Below are 25,577 nucleotides of genomic sequence, written 5' to 3'. Positions count from 1 at the left end.
TATCTTCCATTTACAAGTTTTAAAGTATTTTTTTCACTCAACCATGTAATCTTCTGGCTTTTTCCCGGTGATTGATACTGTATGCTCATCCTAACAACACTTCTCTGAAAGGTTGCTTTAGCCAGGTGTTTCTTCAGCAGTTTGATTTAGAAGGCATTAAAACTGCTCTACGAAGGTCAGACAATACTGCATTCATAAAATATTATATTCTTTAAATTTACAAGAATATGTAGTGAAATTGCTTTCACTAATTCACTTATTAATCAATCTGAAATAGTGAAAAATGGGCATTTCACCCTTCATAACTGTTAGTTGAGAGGATCACGGAAGGTTTAGCTTTTTATTTAGAATAAATTAAGAATTGACTTTTATTAATCTAACTTATTTTTCTGGTTTCTTTTCAAATCACTAAGAGATCAGGAATATGATTTCAATAGCTTGCTTTTGGGGTTTTTTCTGTAACATACTGTATCTGCAATCACTTCCTTTATCGTAGCTGAAATTAGTTCACAAAAATATTTTGTCATTAAATTACAAGAATCTAGCAATGTGGAAAAGTGATTGTATACATTACGTTATTTGCTTATTCAGTCAAAACAGATTACTTATAGTATGTGTGATTACTTATAATATGTGTGTTCACTACCACATTGATGTATTGATGATATTGATGTATTAAAAACCCGTCTGAACTACATGCTTGATAAATGCTTGATAAATAATTGAATTAACTAATGATGGAATCTGCAATTTTTTATAACTACATTTCAGTACCTCCTTAATTTTGCAGCTTGTGGACTTCATTTCTTGTGGTATTTAAAGGTATGCTTGTACAACCCTAGATATAATTATTGGCATCTTCCATCACCAGCAGTCCTATTATTAATTTGTAAGGTATAATTAATACCCTTAAACTTGTGTGGCATCATTATCTTTTTGTAGACCAGAATGAAACATCTAAAGCAACATATTACAAATTAACCCAGCTAAGCACTTCTAAGAATAGGACAGGGTAATGCACATTTTTAGTGTTTTCCTATGTTTTTCTGTTCTTTTTATTTGTCAGTGTAACACACTGATAACAGAAATTGGTCAGGTGTATGCAAAAACAGATGAAGACTTCCTGTGGAGTGCAGGGATGCTGAGGATGAGGCATCTGTAAGAAAGGTCAAATTCCACACTTTCTACAACAAAAGCCTACCTCTGTTTAAAGTGCTCACCTGATCTGGCTCTTCTCATCCTGACTCTTGCTCTGTCACTTATCTTTCTGTCCTGCAGTGCAATTACATCTCCCTGGTTTCACTCCCTGTCTCAAGTCACAGTTTGACTGCCCACTCAGGATCTTTATTTATTAAGATTAAGCACATGCACTGTCCCACATTCCATATAACAGGCAGTCTGCACTTGACCATTTCTAGAGTGTAAAATTAATATAATTTGTCACCACTCTCTTCAAAGGCTGTTGGATTGTTTTAACTGTAGTTAATCCTATTGTTAATCCTGAATGTAGAAAAACAGGATTGGAAGATCAAAGGATGCTCATCTGAAATCTGAGTCATTGTTCTCCAAGCTTTCATTATTTTGTAACATTTTACAAAACAGTCATACAGATCACTGAAGACACTATAGATAGCTTCTCTAATCAACACATTTTTACACACTCCAGAAAGATAGTAGAAAGGGTACTTCCAGTGTGTTATCTAATTCACAAAACAGTGAAGGCCAAGACAATGCTTTTCATGTAGCAAACACAAAGAAGATTATTTTGATTATTTTCTATTGAGTCAAGTTCAATTCACAATGGTCTGTTTAAAAAAAAATATTTCACAGACTGGTTTCTTCAATTCAGTTACCTTCTAATCAATTACCAAGTGATTTAACAGAAAAAACAATACTGCATGTCCTTTGAATATTTGAAATCTTGTAAGTTTGGGGATACTACTTCATGAAACTGATACCAATAGTAAATGTAATTTAATTTATTATTAAATGTATTTAAATGTCAATATTACATATTACAATATTACATGTTACAATATTACATAGGAGCAATGAAGGATTTCAAAAATCAGCAATTATGCCTGCAAAATGTATGTTATTCACTGAAGAAAGGAGGTCTAATTTTAAAATGTTTACAGCACTGAAGACCAATTAAGGCTCACTGATGCATACTGTACGCCACGATGTTTCAATGTTTTCTGATCCCCTTTTCCTGGTGGTAGACAAACACTTTTACAAATGCAAATGTAGGGAGAGACATAAGCAAACTAACTGCACTTTTGAAAATTAGCAATTATCTTGAGTAAGAAAAAAGTGGATGAAATGTAGCATTGGGTGTGTGTTTTAACTGAGATATTTAAAACTGTGGCTATACAGATCACATGATGACAGATGTCTTCTGCTTAAGAAAATGAAATTGCATTACTGTATGTTCTCGGAGGATGAAGAGATACAGTTTGGCTCCTTTTCAGTGTGTCCAGAAAGCATGCTGTGTAAAGTCCATACAAATGTCAGCATGAAATGATAAGTCTGCCAATTCCTTTTCTCATAAATAATTGTGTCCAGCAAGTAAGCAAAATGTGTACTGTATGTATTTTTATCAGATGGGAAGTACTATAGAATAATGAAGAAGGACATTAAGAGTTGAAGAATAACTATTTCTTTTTGTTATTTCAAAGATGAAAAATTGCATTCAAAAAATGAAGGATGAAATTTAAGGCTGCAGTGTTTCAGCTTGTAATGCATCTGTTAATTCTAGCTCTTTGCGTAGGAGCCGAATATAACTTGAAGAGCTAGCTCCCCCCTTCATTAGGGAACGAGGAATCTGGCAGTTAGCAGACAGGTGGAGCTGAATCAAGCTGTGAAACCAATTTGATTGAAGCTGGGCATTAATGTGTTCTGAAATATCAGAAAGAAACACATTGGCTAGTCCTTAATGCGTGCTTTGTTTAATTTCTTTCTTGTGTTCTTTTTTCATTTTTATTTTTTTCCTGCTGCAGAATGACAGTGGTTTGCCTAGCTGTCTGTAGGAAAAGAATGAAGGTTGGCTTTTTGAACTGTTAATAGGGACATGGGATTCGCTCTTTCATTGATCACTCGTGAGGATTTTACTCATCAACATCAGCTAGAGAAGCAGCTGGAGTCTCATAGAAATACAGCTAAAATCTGCACTGAAGGTAAGATTCAACATTTCCTTTTATTTCTGAGCTTGAGTGACATAAATGCCCTGTTTCAATTGTCGCTATACATTAACTTGAAAACAACACTTTACTAAACTTATCTGTTCTTCAAGCAATATGCTGTATACATTATCACAATGTAAACATTTTCATTATTTTCTGTCAGTGCTGTTTATTTTTTTTTAAGTTTATGCATTTGTTCACTCACCAGAAATCCCATGCATAGAGTTATGGCTGTAATGTTTTTAAAAATGGCATGGAAGTACTTGAATAAGCTGATAACAATCCTTCATTTATTTTCTTTATTGTCTTTTTGAAATATAGTACTGTTTGTCCACAATTGAGTGGGTATATAAGCTTCTATAGTTAAATAAAATTACAGTTTCACAAAGATAGCTGCTTAAATCTAAGGAAAATCTAAGGAAGCCAAGATTTAGTAGCTGCTCTTACAACAGTTTTTATTCAGTACCACTGTTCTTGATTGGTGAATACTTTTGGGTTAATCTACTATTCATAAAGTTAATTAAATGTCAAGTACTTTTTATTTTTCAAATATATTTGTGAAAGTCTTCCATTGTAGTTGGAAATTCAGCTATCTATAAACCATGATTTAGATTACAACAGGATTATAAAATTTAAAATATGTAGATTTCTAGATATTTATTTTTATACTCTTTAGATGTTGATATCAATATATATTATATATCATAGAATATTTTTAAAATATATTTGAAACTTTCAGTAAGCAATATTTAGATAATAAAGTCTTCATAGAGATCTGTACACTGCAGAACAGTATAGGGTGCATTTTTTCTTCTCTCTTTAGTTTTTATGTTGCTTAAGCAATTACACATCCATTAAACAAGAAGTAAAAGAATAAAAACAGTAATTATAGATATTAGATATTGTTATGTGGTTATATCATATATGTTACTTCATTACTTTTAAAAAAGTGACATTTGAGGTCAGAAACCATGTCTTCCATCTGGACAAAGCAAAAAGAACATCTGTTAGGAGAAAAGGAACTAAAACAGATGAAAAGCTGATTTTTTCAGGGCTAATTGAGTATGACAGTGGTGTCTTGTAACACAAAATGTCTTGGATTGCCACACAATATAGAAGGGCAGGAGACACAATGTTAAAATAAAGCTGCACATTACACACAAAGACGATGTTATCAGTGGTGGTTTTATTCTTGTGTTTTCACACCATGAAGGCTGTACTTAATACAGTTTCACTTGAAACATTTATCGATGAAATGACATGACAAATCCTTGCCAATCTGCGGCTCATCCAAGGACACAATTCACACACCTTTGTCCTAGGATGACATTTTCTAACCAGTCCCACAGTTCACCAAATTGATAGACAATAGCTGAAAAATGCATGGAAGCTCAAGGTTTTACAAAAACAATTGCAAGAAGTATAGCTTTTTAATACACCTCCAGTTTCTGATAATGGTTTGAAATATCCATTTTATTGAAGCCTATTTATTGAGACTTCTTCTTCTGATTTGTCATATCACACATCATACTGGAAACATATTCATGTATTCATATATTCAAGACTAGCCTGTGTCTATTATCTCTATATCCATCTATCTATTCACATATTTATCCCATTAGATGAGTGATGGATGACTCTGAAGAATTCAATAAATGGAAAGTAGAATATATATATAGTAGTATATATATTTATTTTGTATCTGTAATATGTAAATCCTAAGTCAAATCACTAATACAGGCATACAAATTAATTATTCAAAGGATAAATCTTTCTTATTGTGCAAGAATGTCTTAACAAATAGTCATGTAGAAACTCCACATTTCTCTTATGATGCTGTGATCTCTGTTGAATGATAAGAAGGCAGTTTTCACAGAACAGAACCCAGAACGCCAGCACTGCTGAGCCCATTACCACATCATTGAAAGGTTTGCCTTACTAGTATCTGATTGACATTAGCATCTGTGGTATTGAACCAGAGGAAAAACATGTTATAAATGTACACTATACTATAAAAGGGCTTGTAGTTTAACAATAACTATTTGGGTAGTGCTAAAATTCACATTTTAATAATTATTTGAGATTTGGATAGAAGGTAGCACATAAAATCTTTTTTTTTATAGGGGAGTAATAAGATATATTTCATAAATAAAATTTAAAATTTTCTTTCAAACAAAACACAAAATTCACCATTGAACAAAAACAGACAATGCAATTAAGGAAGCAATAATTGAATTTTGTTTTCATTAAATCTTTCTTTGCCAAGAAGCCAATAACACTACCATATGGAGGTCAGTGAATCATTTGTTTTTCTGATGCTGGTCAAATCCATTCACTATCATCGGATTGTTTTCTGAAGCAGCTGAAATAGTGTGCAAAACAAAATAAAGTCTGTTATTTCATTTTTTATCAATTTAATTTAAATGTTGTCAACAAGGCAAAATTCCAAACATCTTAATATCATAAAGTACAAACAAAGCTGCTATGTTTCCTTGAATGGTGAAGTCCTCATGAGAAGTTAATTTTGGATTACCCATAGTCAGAGAAGGAATACAAGTAAAATTAATTACAATTTCTAAAAATGGGCTTGTAGAACATACTTGCAAGATGCATTTTTTGTCATTTGGTTAGAAGAGAGTGCTACTCCATTATTGCACTAGAAATGAGATTAAAAGTATGAAGAGAAAAAAACAAAGGGAGGATTTAGAAAACTTTAAGGAAACATTTTTATTCATCTTATTTTCAGTACAATTATGCAGTTTGTTACATTCGTTAAAATTAATGTTTTATAATATGTTTAATTAAATAACACCATTTAATTACAATTATAATAAATTTAACAAAAGGGTATATGTCAGTGAAATAACTCAAATATGCACACTGTACAGACTGTTATTTGCAAAAAAAACACAAGATATCTGCTGTGTATAGTATTTCTTAATGAGATTTCTTTTTTTAATGAAAACAATATTTATGAATAGTTTCCTAGGTTTTAGTAATTTAGGATTAAATAATTTATGTGAATTTCACTTTTGATGTGAAATCAACATCTATTATATACAGTATATATATACTGTACAGTAACAGTATGTCCTAATCTAGCAAAACCCTTTGTGGTACCTGTACAATCACTTTCCTGCAAGTGTCACGATATTAGTTTCCCCTCCTTAAGGGTGCTCCAGCCCTTTCACTTAAGACTTCATTCTCTGCACCTGTTTCCCATTCCCTGCCCACCTTAAAAGCCAGGCGCTGACGCTCTTCTCTGATTTCCATATCGTGCGAGTCCGGGACCTGGAAGCGCCTCGTCCCGTTAAGGTTTTAACCTCTGTTCCCGTTCCCGTTCCTAATCCCCGTCCGCCTGTTCCGACCCGGCCTTCGTGGTTTTAATTCCGTGTTCTGATGGATCTCCTGGTTTTGGACTTACTCTTGCGTTTTGGATATTCCCTAAGGACTACTCTTTTGGATTGTTCGCCTCGGCCACACCTCCCCCGTGCACCAGCGCACCTTGGACACGCCCCCTCGTCTTCAGCCCCGTTTTCCTGCATGACGTTTCCCTAGTGTTTCCCCACTCCGTCGGACTGTGTCGTCCGCATAGGGTCCGGAAAGAACTGTTCGTTACAGCAAGAACATCTTCATTAAGAGTTACCGTACCTAGAGGTTTTCCTTGCAACATTTCTGAAATATGTGTGACTTAACAAGGGACCAGAAAGCAAGTTTAGTATTTTAATAATGGAGCTGTCAGTTTGATACCCAGCAAAATATTGACCTCAAAGGGCTTTACTACAAGATTTAGTTTTTGTTACTTTTGGGAATCAGTACTTTTTCTGTTGAATTACTGGGACTCTGGAACTCATATGTGCTGTCATGTGTTCATAAGTCAGTCACAAGCATGAAAGAGAGGGCAATGTTTTCATCGCCAGTCCACAGTCTTTTTCCAGAATAAATGTATTCTCTTTATTTATTTGTGTATCTTAATATGTACCTACTCTTTAGGTCACTGCGGAGTGTTGGTGTTTAATTGGTTTGAGGATGTCTGAGCAAGGCAAACTAAGCCAGGAGGCAACACAGGAGGCAGCACAGGAGGCCCCTGTGGGTGGTGGTGGCGAGCAGAACTGTGAGGTCCGCCCATCCTCCCAGAAGCAGACAAGTGTTAAAGCTCAAAGCCTGGAGGAGGAGGAGAATGAGAAGGAGGAGAGACAGAGTGACACCAGGGTGGAACAGCAGGTGAGAACTGAGAGGTGACAGCAACACGGCCTCCATCTGTCCTGTGTGGCTCACAGTCTATTCTTGGCAGAGCCTGCCTCTTTTTTTTCTTATTTTACTAATTAAAAGTTCTTTTGAGTTCTTGTATTTTATGAGAAAAATAGAAAGGGCTGGTCATCACCTTGAAAAGCCATTATTATTATTAATAATAATGTAGAACTAGGTACTTTAAATACTTCTGAATCAGATCAGCTTCCTGACTCTCTGTTGCATTATGTGATTTTCATCTTCTGAGTTTTGTCTATTTGTTGTTTGCTGTCACAGAAACGAGGGGTTTACCAGGGACAGCAGAAAAAAAGGCCCAAGGTAAGGTTAAACTTTATTGTATATGCATGCTAAGCTAGTGTGTTTTCTGAGATAAGATACCCGTGGGTGTGTTTGAATGACAACATTTGCCATTGATTTATTATTCCTCTTTGTATTTGAGTATGTGCATATCATTGTTTGGCATGTAGGCGGAAAAACATGCACTGTGTATAAGCATCTTCCTTATTTAGAGTACAGGAACTACGACTTGACTGGGTTTATGGAGTCATGCTCATTTAGCTGTCTAACAGTATTTTCCATGGCTCTGTAAACCAGTAAACCATATCCTTGATCCTGCAGGAAACTTTTCAATAGCTTTTACCATTTTAATACTCCTGTTGCTGTAATTTTATCAGTTTGAGATGATAAACTCTCCTGTAAAGTGGCTGAGGTTTAACATTTAACAGTGGCCTCAAGGCGAAAACATTTCAGTAGCATTCAGTTTTTTACCAATGGCTTACATAAATGATGAAATAATGATAATTACATTGTCTGTTATTTTTATGGATTTCAAGCTACTTATCCAGCATAAGTATGTATGCGCATAAGAAAAAGTGCTTTAGACCGAATCAATTTTTATTCTCAGTCTGGTAGTTTGTCAGTATAAACCTGTAAACTGCTTTGAAGAATAAAGGCTATTACGGATAAATCCAGCTTAAAAAAAACATACAGTAACAGAGCATATGACTTCTGTGCATTTCAATATGGAACAGAAGACCACAGAAGGGCAGATATTTGTTACCATGTGGTTTCTTTTCTTTATCTTCTTTTTTTTTCTGTAATTATATTCTTAAAGATAAGATAGCAAAAAGAAAATGTGGTGTGAGACAGTGTCATTTTCTGCTTTCTTCTTACTTTGATACAAATGTGTTCAGTATTCACAATCATCATAGGCGTGAATGTGATTTAACCTGATTTAAAAAGATTTAAATTAAAGAGATGTGTTCAAACCCTAATCTTACCCACTTCCTCCTACACACATTTAAACATCACATTTGTTGCTTACTGTACTTGCTTGTGTATTTCGATGAGTATCTGAACTGCTAACCATTACCTTATTTTAGGTTTTGTATTATAATTATACTTTGTTCATATTCTGTTTTTAGTCTTTGTCTGGTAAATTCTGCATAACTGATGTCTCTTTCAGTGTTGTAAACTCTGACCATCTTGTCCTTATAGACCAGTTGTCTTTCCCCTCTGCCAGAGTTGTTAACACAAAAAGCAAGCTAGTGCTAATTCTTATATGGGTACAGCTAAACTAATTAAATTTCGTTTTAAACTCAGTAGGAATTGAAACATTAATCTAGTTCACCTGCCTTTGAAATAAAGTTATAATTAAGTATAACTATTTAGCTTTCTTGCTTGTACTTTTTGTTTTGCAACCACCCATTGACCCCCATCAATACCCTTGCAGTCGATTCCAGACTCATCCCTCATAGTGGTGGAGGAGGGTGTACCAACAGCCTTGTCCTCATAGCCAGGTTGTCGGTCTCATCAGTCAGGCGAGTTAAGTCAATAAATTAAATTCAAATCATGCCTCTACTCCACCTTTAATAAAGATTTGACCAAACCACTGAAAAATGTTTTTACTCTAGTTTTTCTTATTGTCCTTGCTACAAAAAAATGTTGATGTGATGAATCTTCCATTTGGCTTTCTAACACTGGCTTTGAGATACTGTACAAATCTGCTAGCAGTTTGAACAAGCTGATTTTAAGAAGAGAATTTCCTAAATCTGTTAGCAGTCCTTGGTGTTGTATAAAATTTCTTAACCCTATAAAATTACCTTTTTGGTATTGGTACAAAACTAGTATGAATGTCTCTGCATTGGACTAGATAATAAGGAAGGTGTTAGGATAAAACTGAAAATGTAGTGATAGATCTCTAATTGAAAGTGGTTAAAACACATTAAACAAACTATCCATTAACGTTATTAAATGTCTTTATCTTCTCATTAGATTACATGACTAAAGTTGTTCCTGATTCAATGTTGTTTCCTAGATACAGTATGTGAAAAAATAGAAAATTATCAAGCAGTTTTCTATTAAGAAACACACATCGTTTTAGATACTCTTTATTTTGTTTTTTTAGCATGTGACATTTGAGTAAACAATACTGGCTGACAAAAGTTCGGAAACATCATAATGGACCGTAAGCCAAATTTGCAGTTTTGAACAAGCATGACAGTGTAGCACAACTGTTGTATACATTTTTATTTGAAAATAAAATGTACTTGTGTGGAGAAGATGCAGGAATACTGAGTGCAAAGATCCCTAAAGATGTTCTCCTTTCTTGTGCAGAAATAATTTTAGCTTTTGGTAATAGTAATAATGTTAATAATAATAATAATAATAATAATAATAATAATAATAATAATAATAATAATAATAATTGCTTACACTTATATAGAGCTTTTCTGGACACTCCACTCAAAGCGCTTTACAGGTAATGGGGACCCCCCTCCACCACCACCAATGTGGAGCATCCACCTGGATGATGCGACGGCAGCCATAGTGCGCCAGAACGCTCACCAGACATCAGCTATCAGTGGGGAGGAGAGCAGAGTAATGAAGCCAATTCATAGATGGGGATTATTAGGAGCTCGTGATTGGTAATGGCCATGGCAGAGGCCTCAGAACAAGGAAAGTCTTCTTCATGTGGTATGAGACGTTATATAGATGATACCTGTGAAGGAGAATAGTCAGATCTGCAAAAGAAAAATCCCTGTAGTCCTTTTTCTCAGGCCAAACATTCTGACAAATACATTTGACTAAGAATTGTGCATTCTTCTTGAGTAAATTATTTTATCATATTTACTTATCATTTTTAAGATGTCACATTTTACCAAAATTTGAAATGTTTCACATTAAAGCTCTCTGTATGTTGACAGTAAGTGTATAGATATACTGTATGAGAAAATAATTAAGCAAACTAAAATAAATTGCTTTATTTTAGAATTTTGTCAGGTTATTGTTATTACGTTTTGTTATGTAATCTCCTCATGAACTAACTTGAATGTTTTTAAACATTTTGTGAACCATTTTATGAAACGTGTACGACTATCTTAATTCAGTGATTTGGTCTTTCAGGTGCATTTGATTGTCAAAAGTAGAAGCTGCCTAATGTGTTATGTCCTCATATTCTGAAATTTCTGAACACTTTACAACTCCACATTTCTTTTATTCATTACCTGGAAGTGTGATTGGTAACTTTGGCATGGCCTTTATTTCACTTTAAAAAACTGAAGTAAGAAATAAAAACAAAGTGGAAAAGTAATATTTTTTAAAAAATGTAATAATCTATCAGTAATAAGTTCCTGGAAAATGTGTATATATATCAGACAATCATATTCCTGCATCTTTCCTGCGATATTTAATTTATATTTTTGTTCCCATTATTTATTTATTTACTTTTATTCACTGAGTGTTCTTTGCAGGTGTGTTAAATAACTGTTAAATTACTTTTGTTATTTTATACTTACTTGAGCACTCTGCAGAGCTTTATTTATTTATTCATTTTATTTAATGAGGCTTTGTGTGAGAAACATTTCCATCTTTTTCCCAAAGCAGCTGTAGTTGGACTAAATTTAGCTGCAGTGCTTTTTATTGGGACCATACAGCCATAAGGCGTAGCTTCTCTTTTTCTTTGGTAAAAAATCATTTTTTAGGGCGGTCAAGATGTGACAATTTATTACATGCACACATTTCACAGCTGTGCCTTAACTTGGTGGAAAAAGGTAAATGTGTCATTTTATTTGTTTCAGTCAGGAGCAAAAGGTAAACTGGTGCGCAGTCTTGCTGTGTGTGATGAGTCTTCCCTGCCTATAATCACAGATGGTGCTGAGGATAATCAGGTATGGCTCCCCTTTTCCTGTTAAGCACCAGCAGCACACATGGTGCCTGCCATGATCATTCAAGGGCACACAAGGACTTTTGAAAATTATTTTTATCCAACTAAGCACTAATGACTAGTCCATTGTATTGGGTAGTAATGGACAAGGCCAGAAGAAGAAAAACAACAGCTTTTGAATCTTGATGATATATACAAGTAGTCTTACCTGAATGATGCTAATGTTCCAGAACGGTACTGTATATATCTTTGATATTTCAATATTTCTGAAGGAATTGTAAAGATTTGTTTGAAGGGAATTGAACGGTTTCAATGAAGCCATTCTTCAAACTGTCCCCCTTTATATAGTGTGTTGTTTTTGCACCACATTTAGACATTGTGTGTTTCTATGTGCTGTTCAACAGACATACTATTTGAAATATCAGTATGCTTACAGTATGTACTGAAAAATATACAACTGATCGACAACCAATAGTGAAGCTCCACTTGCTACTTGTCAGGAATATTATGACATTGATTATAACAACATTAGCTGTAATAATGACAATATTGCAGCAATCATTGATGGCCACGATAACATACAGTATGGACAAGGACAGTGTTAATTACAATACATACTGTATGGCTTCCTATGTATGTTCTAGAATAACTATGTGCACTCTGTAAGGATACAATTTTTCCTCTGAGCTTTAGGAAAGGTACAAAGTCACTGACTTCGTAAAAAGTTTGAATGTTTTAACGATTTTTGTGAATACTTGTTATCGCAGTAAAAAAACGCATACTTTTTAGAATTTGATTAATAGGGAATATAATAGGGAATCGCGCATATAAAGAAATTAATAACAATATAATTATTTTCATATATCTCAAATTATCACAGTAGTACACTTTCTTTGTAAATGTCTTCATCAGTTTAACTCCCATGTGATTATGTGTGTGGTGTAATGGTTTAGATGGATAGATAAGACTTTATTAATCCTGCAGGGAAAGTGATGTTATAAGGCATGTGCCTTGCATGTTGGAGGACGGGGGTGTGAACCCAGCTGTCACCAAGAAACATTTCTTTGAAAAACTAAAATTGCAAATATTATGGACATTATATTGACATTTTTTATATTTATAAATATCACAACATGTTCGAAGCTAAGTAATTAATTCTTAAAAAACAAATAATTTAATACTGCTACTGTACTGCCACTACAATATAGCTTGTGGAAAATACATTTATTTGTCCTGCATCAAAGTTTAACTCGTTCAGAACGCCCTACATTACAAACTCCAAGCATTTCCTTTTGTCTATTGCTACAATATTGACAGCAATGTTGTTACAAGGAACATGTCAAAATGTTTCCAAAATAACCATAGGAGAACAAATTAATGGATTTGATCATAATAGAGAAATCATAACAACGACCATATGTTGCTAATCATGCATACCCAACAGTACTGTATCCACTTTCTTTGTAAACACGTTTTATTTTTAATTTGACTCATTCACGCATGATGAATTGTGAATGATAGAGACAAGATGGAAGTTCTTGTCAAAACTACATTCCCCAGAATGCAGTGGGAATGCAATGTCAGTCACCCTCAGTCACCTGACCAGCTGATACACTGCGCTGGAGAGAATGACTGAAGGATTAACCCACTAAGAACGAGTTTTTTTTAAACAACCTGCGGGGAAGGAAAAGTGCCCGTGGTCATTTTTTTCACCGACAGACAGTTAACTTGTGGTGCATTGGTTGTTAGTAAAACGATGTAATCATTTAATCTCTTTACTGTACTTGTTTTAATCCATTTAATATTGAATATTTATATGGAATTTTATAACTAAAGGGAAATTTTAGTAGATGAGCATGAAAGCCATCTGCAACGGAAAGAAACTGGTTTGACGTACAGTAAATGTGACAAGGTGACTTTCTGCTATCTAAACCATTTTTTACAGCTTTTAAAGTCACACAATGTTTGAGTTAGGCAGCAACACTTTATTGTATCTTAATTTTTATTTCATTTTTAAAAATAAAATAAGGTAACCAGCATTCAAGTGTCCTGTTTTTTCTTAATACTCATTTTTCTATACTGTAGTTTGAGTCTTTGTGTATGCTGTAAGTTCTTTTTACTTCTTAATTAAACATTTGAAACACTTTAATTTTGTAAATGCAACACGCATTCCGTACAGAAATAAAATCATGTTTTATTTCAATGCCCAGTGATATAACTTCAATATAAACCAGATCTAGTACCTGGTGCAGTTTTTTTTTTTTAAACTTATTTTGAATTAATGGAATCCCAGGTGTGAGTTCATAAAGCCAGAATTATGTACAGATGCAGCCATTTAAAATGCGCGGGCGATACCGCATTATTTTGCGGTGCGCTTTATGCGGTCTACCGCAAGTCAATTCTCCTATAATACCGCAATTAAAATAATAGTATCCGGAATTTCCGCAAGGTGGAGCTAATAAAGCTCAACCTCTCATGTTTGAGCTGTCGCCATCAGTCTTTAATGAAGATATTACTAATAGTATTAATAATGAATGACCTTGGACAAGCTGTAAACAAAGTATTGCCCTGGTCCACATTCTTTTTTTCATTGACCGTCTTTGTAAAAGTAACACCACAGCATTTTGCAATCACGCATTTGTTTCCAATCATGCAAAGTACAGTAATTTTTGAGAATCGATTCACCATGCCTTTCACATGCTCATAAAAGAGATTGATTTAGGAACATAAACATATTACCGTATGCAAACTGTACTGTATACAGTATGTATATGTATATTTAATGTCTTAACTGTGCCCGTTTAAGTATTGAATATTTATATGGAATTTTACCACTGAAGGGAAATCTTAGTGTCTGAGCATAAAAAGAATACATACTGCATAATGTAATGCGTGTGAAGGCCATAAACGATATTAATTTTGGAACTTGGAATTTTTGAATTTTTGAAACATACAGTATATGGCTGGTCTCGGTACTTTAAAGAAAACACACACCAGTATTTCATTTCTCCCTAAACATTAAGCATCGAAGTCTTTAACTAACGTGATACCAGAGTCAACAAGCATACTTTTAGAATTTGATTAAAAGGGAATATAACATGGAATTGCATATCTAAAGAAATTAATGATATAATTATATTCATGTACCGCAACACAAAAATAGTACACGCTGTACATTGTCTGTTGATAATGTTTCTGTAGTGTTTTTTCAGCACCCTACATGTGACCTTGCTGGTGGTGCTGTGGGTTAGGTTCCTGACTCCCACCTCACACGGTCTGTGATCAAATCCCACTGGAGCAATGAATTTTTTTCAACAAACATTTCTTTGAAAAAATGAAACGTTTCCTGAGTCAGAGATTAATTAAAACCTCAATCGCACCAAACAAATTTATATTTCCAAATATCACAACATGATCGAATTTAAGTCATTTTAATAACAATGAATAGTCACCAAGGCGTTACAATATAAACATTTATAGTGATTTAAATCGCATTTAAATTGCCTTTATTTAAAACCATTAAAGCTGATACTGTTTAGACTTTTAATTATTTAAAACTGTATTACAGCAACACAATGCACAATGCAACATAAATCGCTATCTTTGTCTTCTGTGTAATAATGTTCACCTCTCTGTCCAGCAAATTAACAATAGTAATAATAAAGAACTTTATTGTATATGGCGCCTTTAAAGGTGGCTCCTCAAAGTGCTTCACAGGATAAAAACAATAACAACAATACTGTTAGGCTGGGCAAACGATTTTTTATTTGAAAGAAACACAAAATGAGATATAATGATGTGTTCCGGCTTAGACATTAACTCAAGAGCTTAACACGTGGGCGTCGTAGCAGTCGGCTCTGGCTTTCCCATCTACTATATACACTGCAAGTACAACCCCCCTCTCTGCGGGATTGCTGGCTGTGATTAATTAAACCGGTTTCACAGGTATTTTTAAAGTAGAAGGGGGCGAGATTTCCAGCGAAAGACACCTCCCACCCTCCAAAACCAAGGAAGTACAGTACTTACTAGTTAAGAAAGCTAGGCTCCTCAATGAAATCGCTTTAACATGCTAATGCGTTGGTGTAACAGTCCGGGCGTGGCAAGCTTCTAATGTCAACCCAACTACGGCGAAAGGAACCCTTCTTTCATTGGAAGACAATGAACATATTCTAGCCCTAAATGAATTAATAGCAAACATGGTTTACATAAAAGACATTTTTCCAAGAAAGTTTAGCCTTTGTCACTAATGAAACCACTAAATAAAGACATAAATATAGAAATCTTCGAATTACAAAACGATTACAAACGCCAGCGGAGAGAGAGAACAGGGGAGGGATGTTGGTTTTGCATAAGGGGCGGGGATATTGAAATGAGGTCTGTTTGGGAATGTGGAGTTACATGTTCTGGCTGTTTGTGAATTATCGTTGTTGAGTATGGAGTGTTGAGGTATTGATTTTGTGTAATGCTTTATGTTGAAAATTGAGGTGGATTTTGTTTATGATAAAGAGGATAAACTGGGATGGGAGGAGGGTTTTGCATAAGGGACGGGATCATGATAACTGGAGGAATTAAACGCTCGGTTAAAAGCAAAGGAGATTGTCTGTTATAGTGGACATAAAAACAAGAGTTCGCTGGCATTATATCCTATAAGACAAAGACCGGCGCCAGACCGGGAGAATGCCTGCAGCGTAAAAGAAAATGCCTGATGAACTAGGGATTGGGCGGTTTCCAAGTGCTTGTACAATCGATGGAAATGTTCAAATAAATGTGCAAAAGAAATAAACAAAATAATCATTTATTTCTTTATCATATTGGCTAGCTAATGTCCTCTCTTTGCTAGTTAGTGGCTGTGTTTCTGCGTTGGGTAGCAACGGGTGACTGTTCTCAGGCGGAAGATGTAAACAGCTTAATTTTCGTGTTAAATAATTTTTTTAAATTAAAATTCATTCTATACAGCAATCGCATATTTGGGTACCGTTTCATAAAACTTTCATGCTTAAAATGTTTAGGGAGAAATGGAAGACTGGTGTGTATTTTTTCTTTGAAATATCAAGACCAGCCATACACAGTACAGTTTACATACATACAATAATGTTTATGTTCCTAAATTAATATCGTTTATGACCTTCAGATGCGTTATGCTCCTCTTCTTTTTATGCTCAGCTATTAAAATGTCCCTTTAGTGGTAAAATTCCATATAAATATTCAAAACTAAGCAGATTAAAATGTGCACAGTAAAGACATTAAATTCTTAAATCTTTTCACTACCAACCAATGCACCACGAGTGCCCCTGTCGGTCATTTTGGCCAGCCAATTACTTACCGCGGTCCCCTGCGGTGGCTTGTGGGTAGGTTACTGTACCGCGGGTTTGTACCGCGCATTTTGAATGGCTGCATCTGTACTATCCCCACGTCTAAGAAAGACCTGATCATCTACTGTAAAGCTTTCAGTGCTTTGTGTATATTCTAATAGAGTGGGTACAGGGTGTGTGGGGACAGGTTTAGGCTGCAATTGAATTGGGGATCTGTATTCTTCACACCTGAAATATTGTTTTCTACTCTCTTTAGCTGATCTTTTGCAACCTACGCATGCTTACACTGCTCCCTAGGTGAATTCTCATACTTGATCGAGAAAGCTTTAGGAACCTTACATTTTTAATTTCAACAAATTGTAAATATGACGTTTACATTGGTGTTTTTATTAATATTTCACTTAAGTGTATGGAGGAGTGTCAGCTGTCAAAGAGAGCACCCCCCCCCCCCCCCCCCCCCTTAGGCTGGGCAATATATTATTAAATAAATAATATTAAATTAAAATAAATAAATTATATATGATGTGTTCCTGCTAACATTGCTAACAATGTTAAATGTTATAAAAATAAAATGTATTAACTAAGGAATAGGATGGCACAGTTGTATTGTATATTGTATTTTTACAGCCTTTTGTATATTTTTTTTCCTAAATACAACAATAGTACCAGATGTCTCAGTGGCTTTCAAAATTAAATTATGCATGCAAACCTGTGAACTAGATAGATAACTAAGCTATCCATCCATTTCTAATGGTACAGTGGTTAGCATTGCTATCTTGCAGCACTGGGGTTCAATTCCTGCTGTCCTGTGTGTGTTGAGTTTGCATGTCCTCTCTGGGTTCCATGGGTTTTCTCTATATGTGTGATATGATTTCCTCTCGCAGTCCAAAACATACTGGTAGGTTAATTGGTTTATGGGAAAACTGGTCCTGGTGTGTGTGTGTTTGTGTCTGTTTGTCTGTCCTATGATGTCCAGGGTGTATTCTGCCTTATGTCCGTTGCTTACTGGGATAGGCTCCAAATCCTCTGTTCTGGATAAAGAGATAAGAAAATAGATGGAAGTAAGGGCACTGTGTGGATGGAACTATACACAGTTTTTGAAACTCACTATGAGACAGCAGCATCTCACTGAGGATAAATTATTTTATAGTTCTGGCTTAAGGAAACAGCCTTTCCACCTCTCTTGCACATCAGTATCCATACCTAGTTAGTTATTTAAACAAATTGCCTCTAAATATAAACATCTTAAGATGCTGGCTCTGTGGATAAGCATCAGCTCTATTCGCCCATTCCTTCAATTCGTGTGCATCCAACACACAGTTCAATGCTAGCAACTACACAAAATCTAAAATACAATTCTCATTTCAGTATCTATGTCAACATACAGTCTGTTAATTTCATCATCTTCCTCTGCAGTCTATAACATCTACTGTCATTTTGTCAAAAGTATGTCAAAAGTAGGAAGTAATCTTGTTGTCAGTGTATTCCCCAACTTTCCCCAAATTATTTTTTTCCTACCTACATCTCTAGTCTTACATCCTGCAATAACTCAGCCAACACTTAAATCCTCAAAAACTGATTGTGTTAATTTGTTTAAATCAACAAAATACCAGCCATATAGTACTCTTCATTATGGAATAATAGTTTCTTTTAAAGGGAACTAGAAAAACTAGGAACTAGAGAAATCAAGAAAGGCTTTTTTTCTAGAATTATAAGTGCACCTCCTGTTCATTGGGGTAATTAAATCCACACTGAGCAATCTCCAAAATGTTCAGAATTTGACAGCCAGAATCCTGATCGGGTTGCATTACGCCTGTATTCAAGTTCTTGCACTGGCTTCCTATCAGGTTTCGAGTCAACTTCGAAATCCTCATCCTCATTCAGTACATCTCTGGCTTATTATCTGTCTACACCCCACCTTGGAACCTTTGTCTGTCTGACTCTGGTCTTCTAGCTGTCCTCAAGAACATCTACAGAACTTGTGACAGAACTTTCTCTGGCTGCACCCCAGAGCTCTGGATTTGTATCCCCAGTGATATCAGAGTCACCTACCCTGAGTGCATTTAAATCTAACCTCAAAACCTTTCTTTTAAAACTTATTTAGTGTCTGTATCTGCTTCATTTTCTAATTTCGGTAGCACTTCTAACTGCTTGTCTTTCTTATTTGTATTTACTTTGTAATCTGTGGTTCTTATACTGTAACTGTTTTTACATCTACTCTATTGCTTTGAGATGCTACTAATGGTGCTATGTAAAATAAAGTTTTTTAATTATTGTTATAGAGAAACATGATCAGATTTTCCCTGGTTCAGAAAAAAAGATCTAAAGTATACTAATTTGTCACTCTTCTCACACCCTCTTTGCTAAATGGCTTTGCATACTCCACTCCACTCCACTCCACTCTGATACTAATCTGATCAATCTAACTACCTATTTTCTGTACTTTCCCTATCCTGCTAGATTTATAATTATTCTGAAAATCTTCTTGAAATTAGTCATTTCTAAATACCTCTTTTCACTGTTAACATCTTGCAGCAACTGCAACAAAATATACACTCAACCTGACAGTTCTTCCTGCTCCATTGAATAATTTTTTTTTAGATTTCTATATGTCTTTATTTAGTAGTTTTCATTAGTGACAAAAGCTAAACTTTACTGGAAAACTGTCTTTTATGTGTTGCAAAAAACTGACTTGCTTTAACAAAATATATTTACAAATCCTTTCGCCTGGTAATCTGCCTGAATGCCCAACAATCTGAAAAGCCCTCCATTAAACCATGTTTGCTGTTGATTCATATAAGGCTCTCTGACAGAATTGCTGTTCTTTATGTGTGCTAATTTTCTCACTCTATCCTTTCAAACCTTCATACTCCCCCTGCCAGAAATCCACCTGATTTTTCAAGCCCCTCACTCTGCCAAATCTATTTCATGTTTGCATGTTATTTTGTAACACACACCTTTCTATGATTTGTTTTGTACATCTAAGCTTTTGCAAGTGTTCCTGCATCCCTCTTCTGCACTATGTCTAGTCATGGCTCCATTTCTACATTTTTTTGCTCATGTGTATTTTTGTATTTTTACTTATATTTATTTACACCTCTAGCACTTTGATGTCCTAAATTTTCATTTGCCTTAATTTGTAGACTTATTTCATTCACCCTTACCATATATATGACAAGCAGAGATGGTGCTGTCTCTGGTGCGATCTTTTGCAGCTGAAATGTCACTGTTTAAAAGAAAAAGAAATTAGATTAGAACTAATCACTTATTCTACATAAACACAACATAATTTCTTTCTGAAAATGCTCTTTTTCCTGTTCGTTTTGGAGACCTTGATCGAAACTGATTTGAAATGTCAGAAAGGTTTTATTTTCTATGTGTATTTCCGTTGCAGAAAAAGTGCGCATTTCCTACATTGCTTTGTTTGTCGAGATTTTACCTTTATATTTAGGCTCAGATTTCAACTAAAAATCTTACACTGATTACTAGCAGTAAATACTGAGATTTTTCTCCCCCTTACCACCAAAATATATTTGTAGTGTAGCTGGGATTAACTTTTTTTCATATGTGTCTCTCCCTACTGTTCACTATCCACCCATTGCAAGCTGCTGCAGCAGCCACAAATAAATAAAAGAAAGTTTGCTTTGGTTTATAATGGTAACTGTAACAAATTATCACGTTTCACATCCTTGCGAAACAATCATGACGTTCTGCCAGAGCCTCAATACATTGTCCAATAATACTCTTCTTGTGTTTAATTTTTAGTTTAGCAGGATTTGTGCGATAAGCACATTGTTTAATGAGGATGACATTACCCATGTCTATATCACTGTACAACACTTGTTTGAGTCGGAGTGTCTGTTAATAAAACAGAGCACCTTCCAATACATATACTGTAACTATTTCAGGTGGGTAGCTGCGTCAGCATGCGTAGTCTGCAAAGGAACGAGTAATACGGTAATAGCTCACACCTGAAGAAGGCTTCACAGCTGAAGCGCTGTGTTTTCTCTCTTCTCTTTTCAGAATAAACCTGGAATAAACCTATTACTTGTTCCTTTACTGTAACTACTGCATGGTTTCTTTATCCGTTTCAACTAAATGAGGGGAATTAAATCAGTCAGAATCTCAGAGTGCCAATTGTAAAAATAACCTTTCTTCCCTCCTTTGTTTAACTTTTTCGTGAAAAAATCCATAATCACCGTACCATCACTTAATTTATCCAGATACACAAATTAACGACATAGCCCAAAACAAGCTATAATAGTGGACTATTTTTATGTATTCACTATATAAGAAACAAACCGAAAGTAATACTCTGATTGTGCTTTGAACCATTGGGTGCAGTGCTTTATCCATTACCACTACAAGGACAACAGAAGTTTTTAAAAAAGAAACAGATGTCAAAATGTTTCCAAAATGTCCACCTGTGATATTTTAGCTGCTTAGTTACATGATTCCATATTCATATAACTATCAAGTGATGTTAAATCACTTGTTGTAAATCTACAACATTTATCTTTTTACAATAACAGCAACTGATGTTCTTACTACATAGTCTTAGAAAAGGATAAAACATTATAACTTTTTATGAAGTACACAATATAAGAATAATAATGTTAGAACAAGCACTTTAAAACCGGAACCCACTAATTTATCAAGTTAAAAACTTTGATGCATAAAATATTTATGCTTAATTAAAATATTTATGATGATGGTGAAAGGTTGTGTACTTTTGTCCAACTGAGCAATCTTGCTTTTATAAAATATACCGACTTTTTAATGTTTACTGATTAACATGCTGTAATACACAGTTTAAAATTATTAAAAGTCTAAAAAGTATACAACTTAAATTCTTAATTGGAAATAGATTGTCCCTCTGCAGTGACCGGGATTCGAAACCGGGTGTTTTCTGGCAACAGCTCAAATGCTGTACATGAGACGTTAAGCTTTATAAGCTCCACCTGGCGGTTTTACAAGGTGCTTCCGGATACTATTATCGTAATTCAATTTGCATGCGGTATAATGTGGTAAGATGCGCCACGCCTACTGCGTTTTAGCGCAGCGTTCTCCGTGCTTTTTGAATGGCTGGATCCGTACCATGTTTTGTATATAGAAAAATTTGTGTGAACTTTTTTGACAAATTGGAAATAGTGACTAAAGCATATGAGAAATCCACCTGCCCTTAGGAAGTATAAAACTTGGACATGAGGTGACATTATGCAAAATGTTTCAGAATTGTGTTTCAATTGGTTTTAAAGAGGATAAGATGGGGGCATATCTTGTGACTTATCTCTTGTGACCAAGTTGCAATGCTAACCCTTGTACTGCATCATTAGTTATAATACAACCCATGCAAATTTGTGAATCCTTGTATTTGTTTGGCCGCCGTGTTTTATAAGACAGCAGCTTGCATCAGCAATCCTGAGGTATAGCATGAGCTTCTTTAAATACACCAAGTTTTTTTTTTTTTCATTAGCCTGACCCCCCATTATATTATATTGGTTTTTAGCCTTATTTAAGAAAGAATCCCATCACATTTTCATGGACGTATGCTTTTATCACAGAAATAACAACCTCTTGAGTTGGTTTGGACAAAAGTTCTAAAATTTTGTCAGTAGTCCAATAAGAGTCCAAACCATGTGGCCTAATGATGTATTTTTCATTCAGACACAAATTTGCATTGGCTTCTGCAATCCTTCCCATTTGCAAGACTATTGCAATAATAGAGTTCCAGCAACTTCTTTGTTTGCCCCCCCAAAAAATGTTCTTCTTAAATGTATTGCCAGAGGTGTCTGCTCTAGTTTCAAGTCTGTTTCTCCTACTCTCTATTGGTTTACACAGACAAATTTAATTAGCTACCCTTGGTTACTTTTAATTAACCTCTAAAACCTTTCGCTGCTTTCTTAATCAGTTCTGTGTTCATGTTTATTTTATGGAATTTATCTAAAAATCTGCTGTTCTTAAGACTAATACAGATGTAATTTGCACTACTGGATATTCATGTGTCATCTTGAATAGTTTTTCCCCTCTTGGTGTTTATATTTGTGTACATGCACATACTTTAATACATGTATTGTTTTACTGTTCTATAATATTACATATATATTACTATATTATATATTTAGGTAGGTATATAAATTGTAGTGTGCATCAATATTAAGAATGAATCCATTAATTTCATAGCAATATCTGTGGTGTGTTGCGTGTACTGTAGTTAGCTAAGGAGTCATCATTGATATATCATAATGGTGCTGTCACTAGTTTCTGACTACATGCCATTGAAGATTTTGAATGAGTTCAATCTAGCTGTTTGTACAATTGCCTTGTGAGGAAACTGTGGCTGCCTTCTGCTGGTGTTCACACTATTCATTTAGCTGTTTAGAAATGACTTCTGCTTGTTACCAATTGGAGTCATGCTGCCATAAAGTTCAATAAAATGGCACAGCTGCAGTGATGGTATAAATTTTTAATCCAGTCTGCAGTTTCACATAAACAGAAATTATTTGCTTCTGAGGTCTTTTAGTCCTGGAAGTCATTATTTTAAACAGGAAAAAAAAAAAAACTTTTGAAAAGGAATAAAATATCTGCATCTTTCAAAAAATTGTTCTCAAGAATAAATTATTTGGGTCTCTTTGCATCTGGTTAGATGCAATGTTTTCCATTTTTCAAAAGCAATGTCCTTTTAGAAGTTTTTAGGAGAAAAAGTCACATCCCATTATAATGTTGAGCATTGGAGTCTAACCAGCTTAGTACTTTAGAACAGATTAGTTTTCTTCATACAGTAGTTGTTTCTTTCTTTTCATCCACTATTTTAAATGTATTTATGTTTTTGATATAGTTTTTCAGTTTTGCATTTTGCACAGTTTTGCAAGTTTTTTGTTTACTGGTTTTGTCACTGAGTTAATAGTCATTTATGTAAAAAGTGTATGTAAAGTCAAAATCATTGTGTTTTTATCACATTAAACAAAGTATGTATTTCAATTGGGCTATTGGTGTAGCTACACTGTAATTACACAAACATATGCATTAATGCTTAATAATAGTAATAACGCCTTTGCTTTACACTTTAGCAAAGTTATTAGTCATCAGATAAATTATTGTTTGACAGGTGGTATTGATACATTAGAGAGGTTAATATATAAAGAATAAATTATACTTTTACTTGTTTTGATTAAGACATTTTGCATTTCAGGGATCAATTCAACTTCAAATTACCAGCTTGCCTAGCTTTCAGGAAGATAGTAAACCCTGCAAAGATGAACTGGACAGGGACCGGGAGAAAGACAAGAACAAGGAGAAAGACAAATCAAATGAAAAACCAAAAACAAGAATGCTGTCAAAAGGTGAGAAATGTATTGACTATTCTAGTTATAAAATACAGTTCAAACCCCTGATTCAGAGTTGCTCATTTTCCTTTGAATACCAGTTTTTCACACCAATGACTAAGTTACTAAAAGAAAAATCTTCAGCATCCAAAGAAAATAAAGTCATTAGTGTATCTGCCAGTCTAAATATCGGTCTGTTACCTAGTTAATAAAATAATTGTGTCCATTGATTATTGTAATCTATTATAATGCTTGGTTTTCCAAGACATAATCAGTAATATTGTGAGGAGCTATTATTACCATAGATTTTTCTCTGTTTTATTAATCCCACAGATTTGCTTGCTCACCAAATCCTGTAATTAGTGAATGAGTTAGTCTTAGACTTAAGAAAGAAGTATGTCCTTTAAATGCCTTTATACAGTATATTCCTTTTGTTTATGCAAATATATGCACATGTATGGTTGTCAGGTTTATAATGAATATGGGATATACTGTACCTCTTTGAAATAAGGCTTAAGGGGAAATATGAGTGTTCAGAATGTGCTTTATGTGTGATTGGGATGGGGGTTAGAGTGGGTGTGCGTGGGGGGATTGTAGGCGGGAATAGGTACAAGAGCACTTGTCAGACTGTTTCTGAAATATGACAGAAAAATTGAATTTTAATATAAGTAGACTTTTTAAAGGAACCGATTTTACAGTGTTAGTAGATTTAACACAGTTCCAAACACCCTATATAGAAATAGTTTCTGAAAAATTCAAGTTTGTGCCTCTCAAAAAACAAATATTTTCTACTGCCACACATTCCCTACTGAAATCATAATTATGAAGGACACATTTTAGATTTACATAATGTAGTTCATGCTACAAAATGTAGTAAAGATGACCCAAAGGGTCACATTACTATTACTAGTTTAAAAATGTTTGAGTCATTTGTTGCACCTTCTTTTATGTCCAATTTATTTTATTATTTTTATTTTATGTTTACTTTTTTATTAAATGACAAGAAAAAACAAAGACACACAAATATACATACTGTACAGATAGAGGAAAAAAGACATCCATTGACAGAAAAAAAATACTCAAATATTAATATTTAAATACCTTTAGAAGGCTTATAAATGAAGCCAAGGTAAAAAAAGAATAAGCAAAAATATCAAAGATTCTTCCATTTTTACCACATAAACACAGATAATCATATATAGAAAAATCTCTCTTGTTTAAAATAACATCACTCCTTTAACAGAAATAACATTTTTACTCAGTCCCACTTGTATTGCTGATTGCTGTCAGGACGTAGGACAGGACAGTGTGTTTCTGAAACTTAACGTACAGTAGACAGCTT

The 25,577-nt window shown here is 34.4% G+C and overlaps 1 protein-coding gene across 3 annotated transcripts in view; it reads left to right on the top strand.

Moving 5' to 3' along the window:
* LOC102686563 (cAMP-regulated phosphoprotein, 21) overlaps window positions 1-25,577 on the top strand; it is a 162,197-nt gene that overhangs the window by 20,251 nt on the left and 116,369 nt on the right. For all 3 annotated transcript variants that reach the window (XM_015357290.2, XM_015357289.2, XM_015357287.2), the window contains exons 2-6: window positions 3,000-3,176; window positions 7,176-7,406; window positions 7,710-7,751; window positions 11,513-11,602; window positions 24,103-24,253. In XM_015357290.2, coding sequence (XP_015212776.1) covers window positions 7,212-7,406; window positions 7,710-7,751; window positions 11,513-11,602; window positions 24,103-24,253 — 478 coding nt within the window. In that variant the 5' untranslated portion in view covers window positions 3,000-3,176; window positions 7,176-7,211. The remainder of the gene's footprint in view (window positions 1-2,999; window positions 3,177-7,175; window positions 7,407-7,709; window positions 7,752-11,512; window positions 11,603-24,102; window positions 24,254-25,577) is intronic.

Source organism: Lepisosteus oculatus, chromosome 10 (assembly GCF_040954835.1).
Source record: "Lepisosteus oculatus isolate fLepOcu1 chromosome 10, fLepOcu1.hap2, whole genome shotgun sequence".
NCBI classification, from domain to species: Eukaryota; Metazoa; Chordata; class Actinopteri; order Semionotiformes; family Lepisosteidae; genus Lepisosteus; species Lepisosteus oculatus.
The sequence above is the reverse complement of the archived record's forward strand: the minus strand, read 5'-3'. Positions and strand labels throughout refer to the sequence as shown.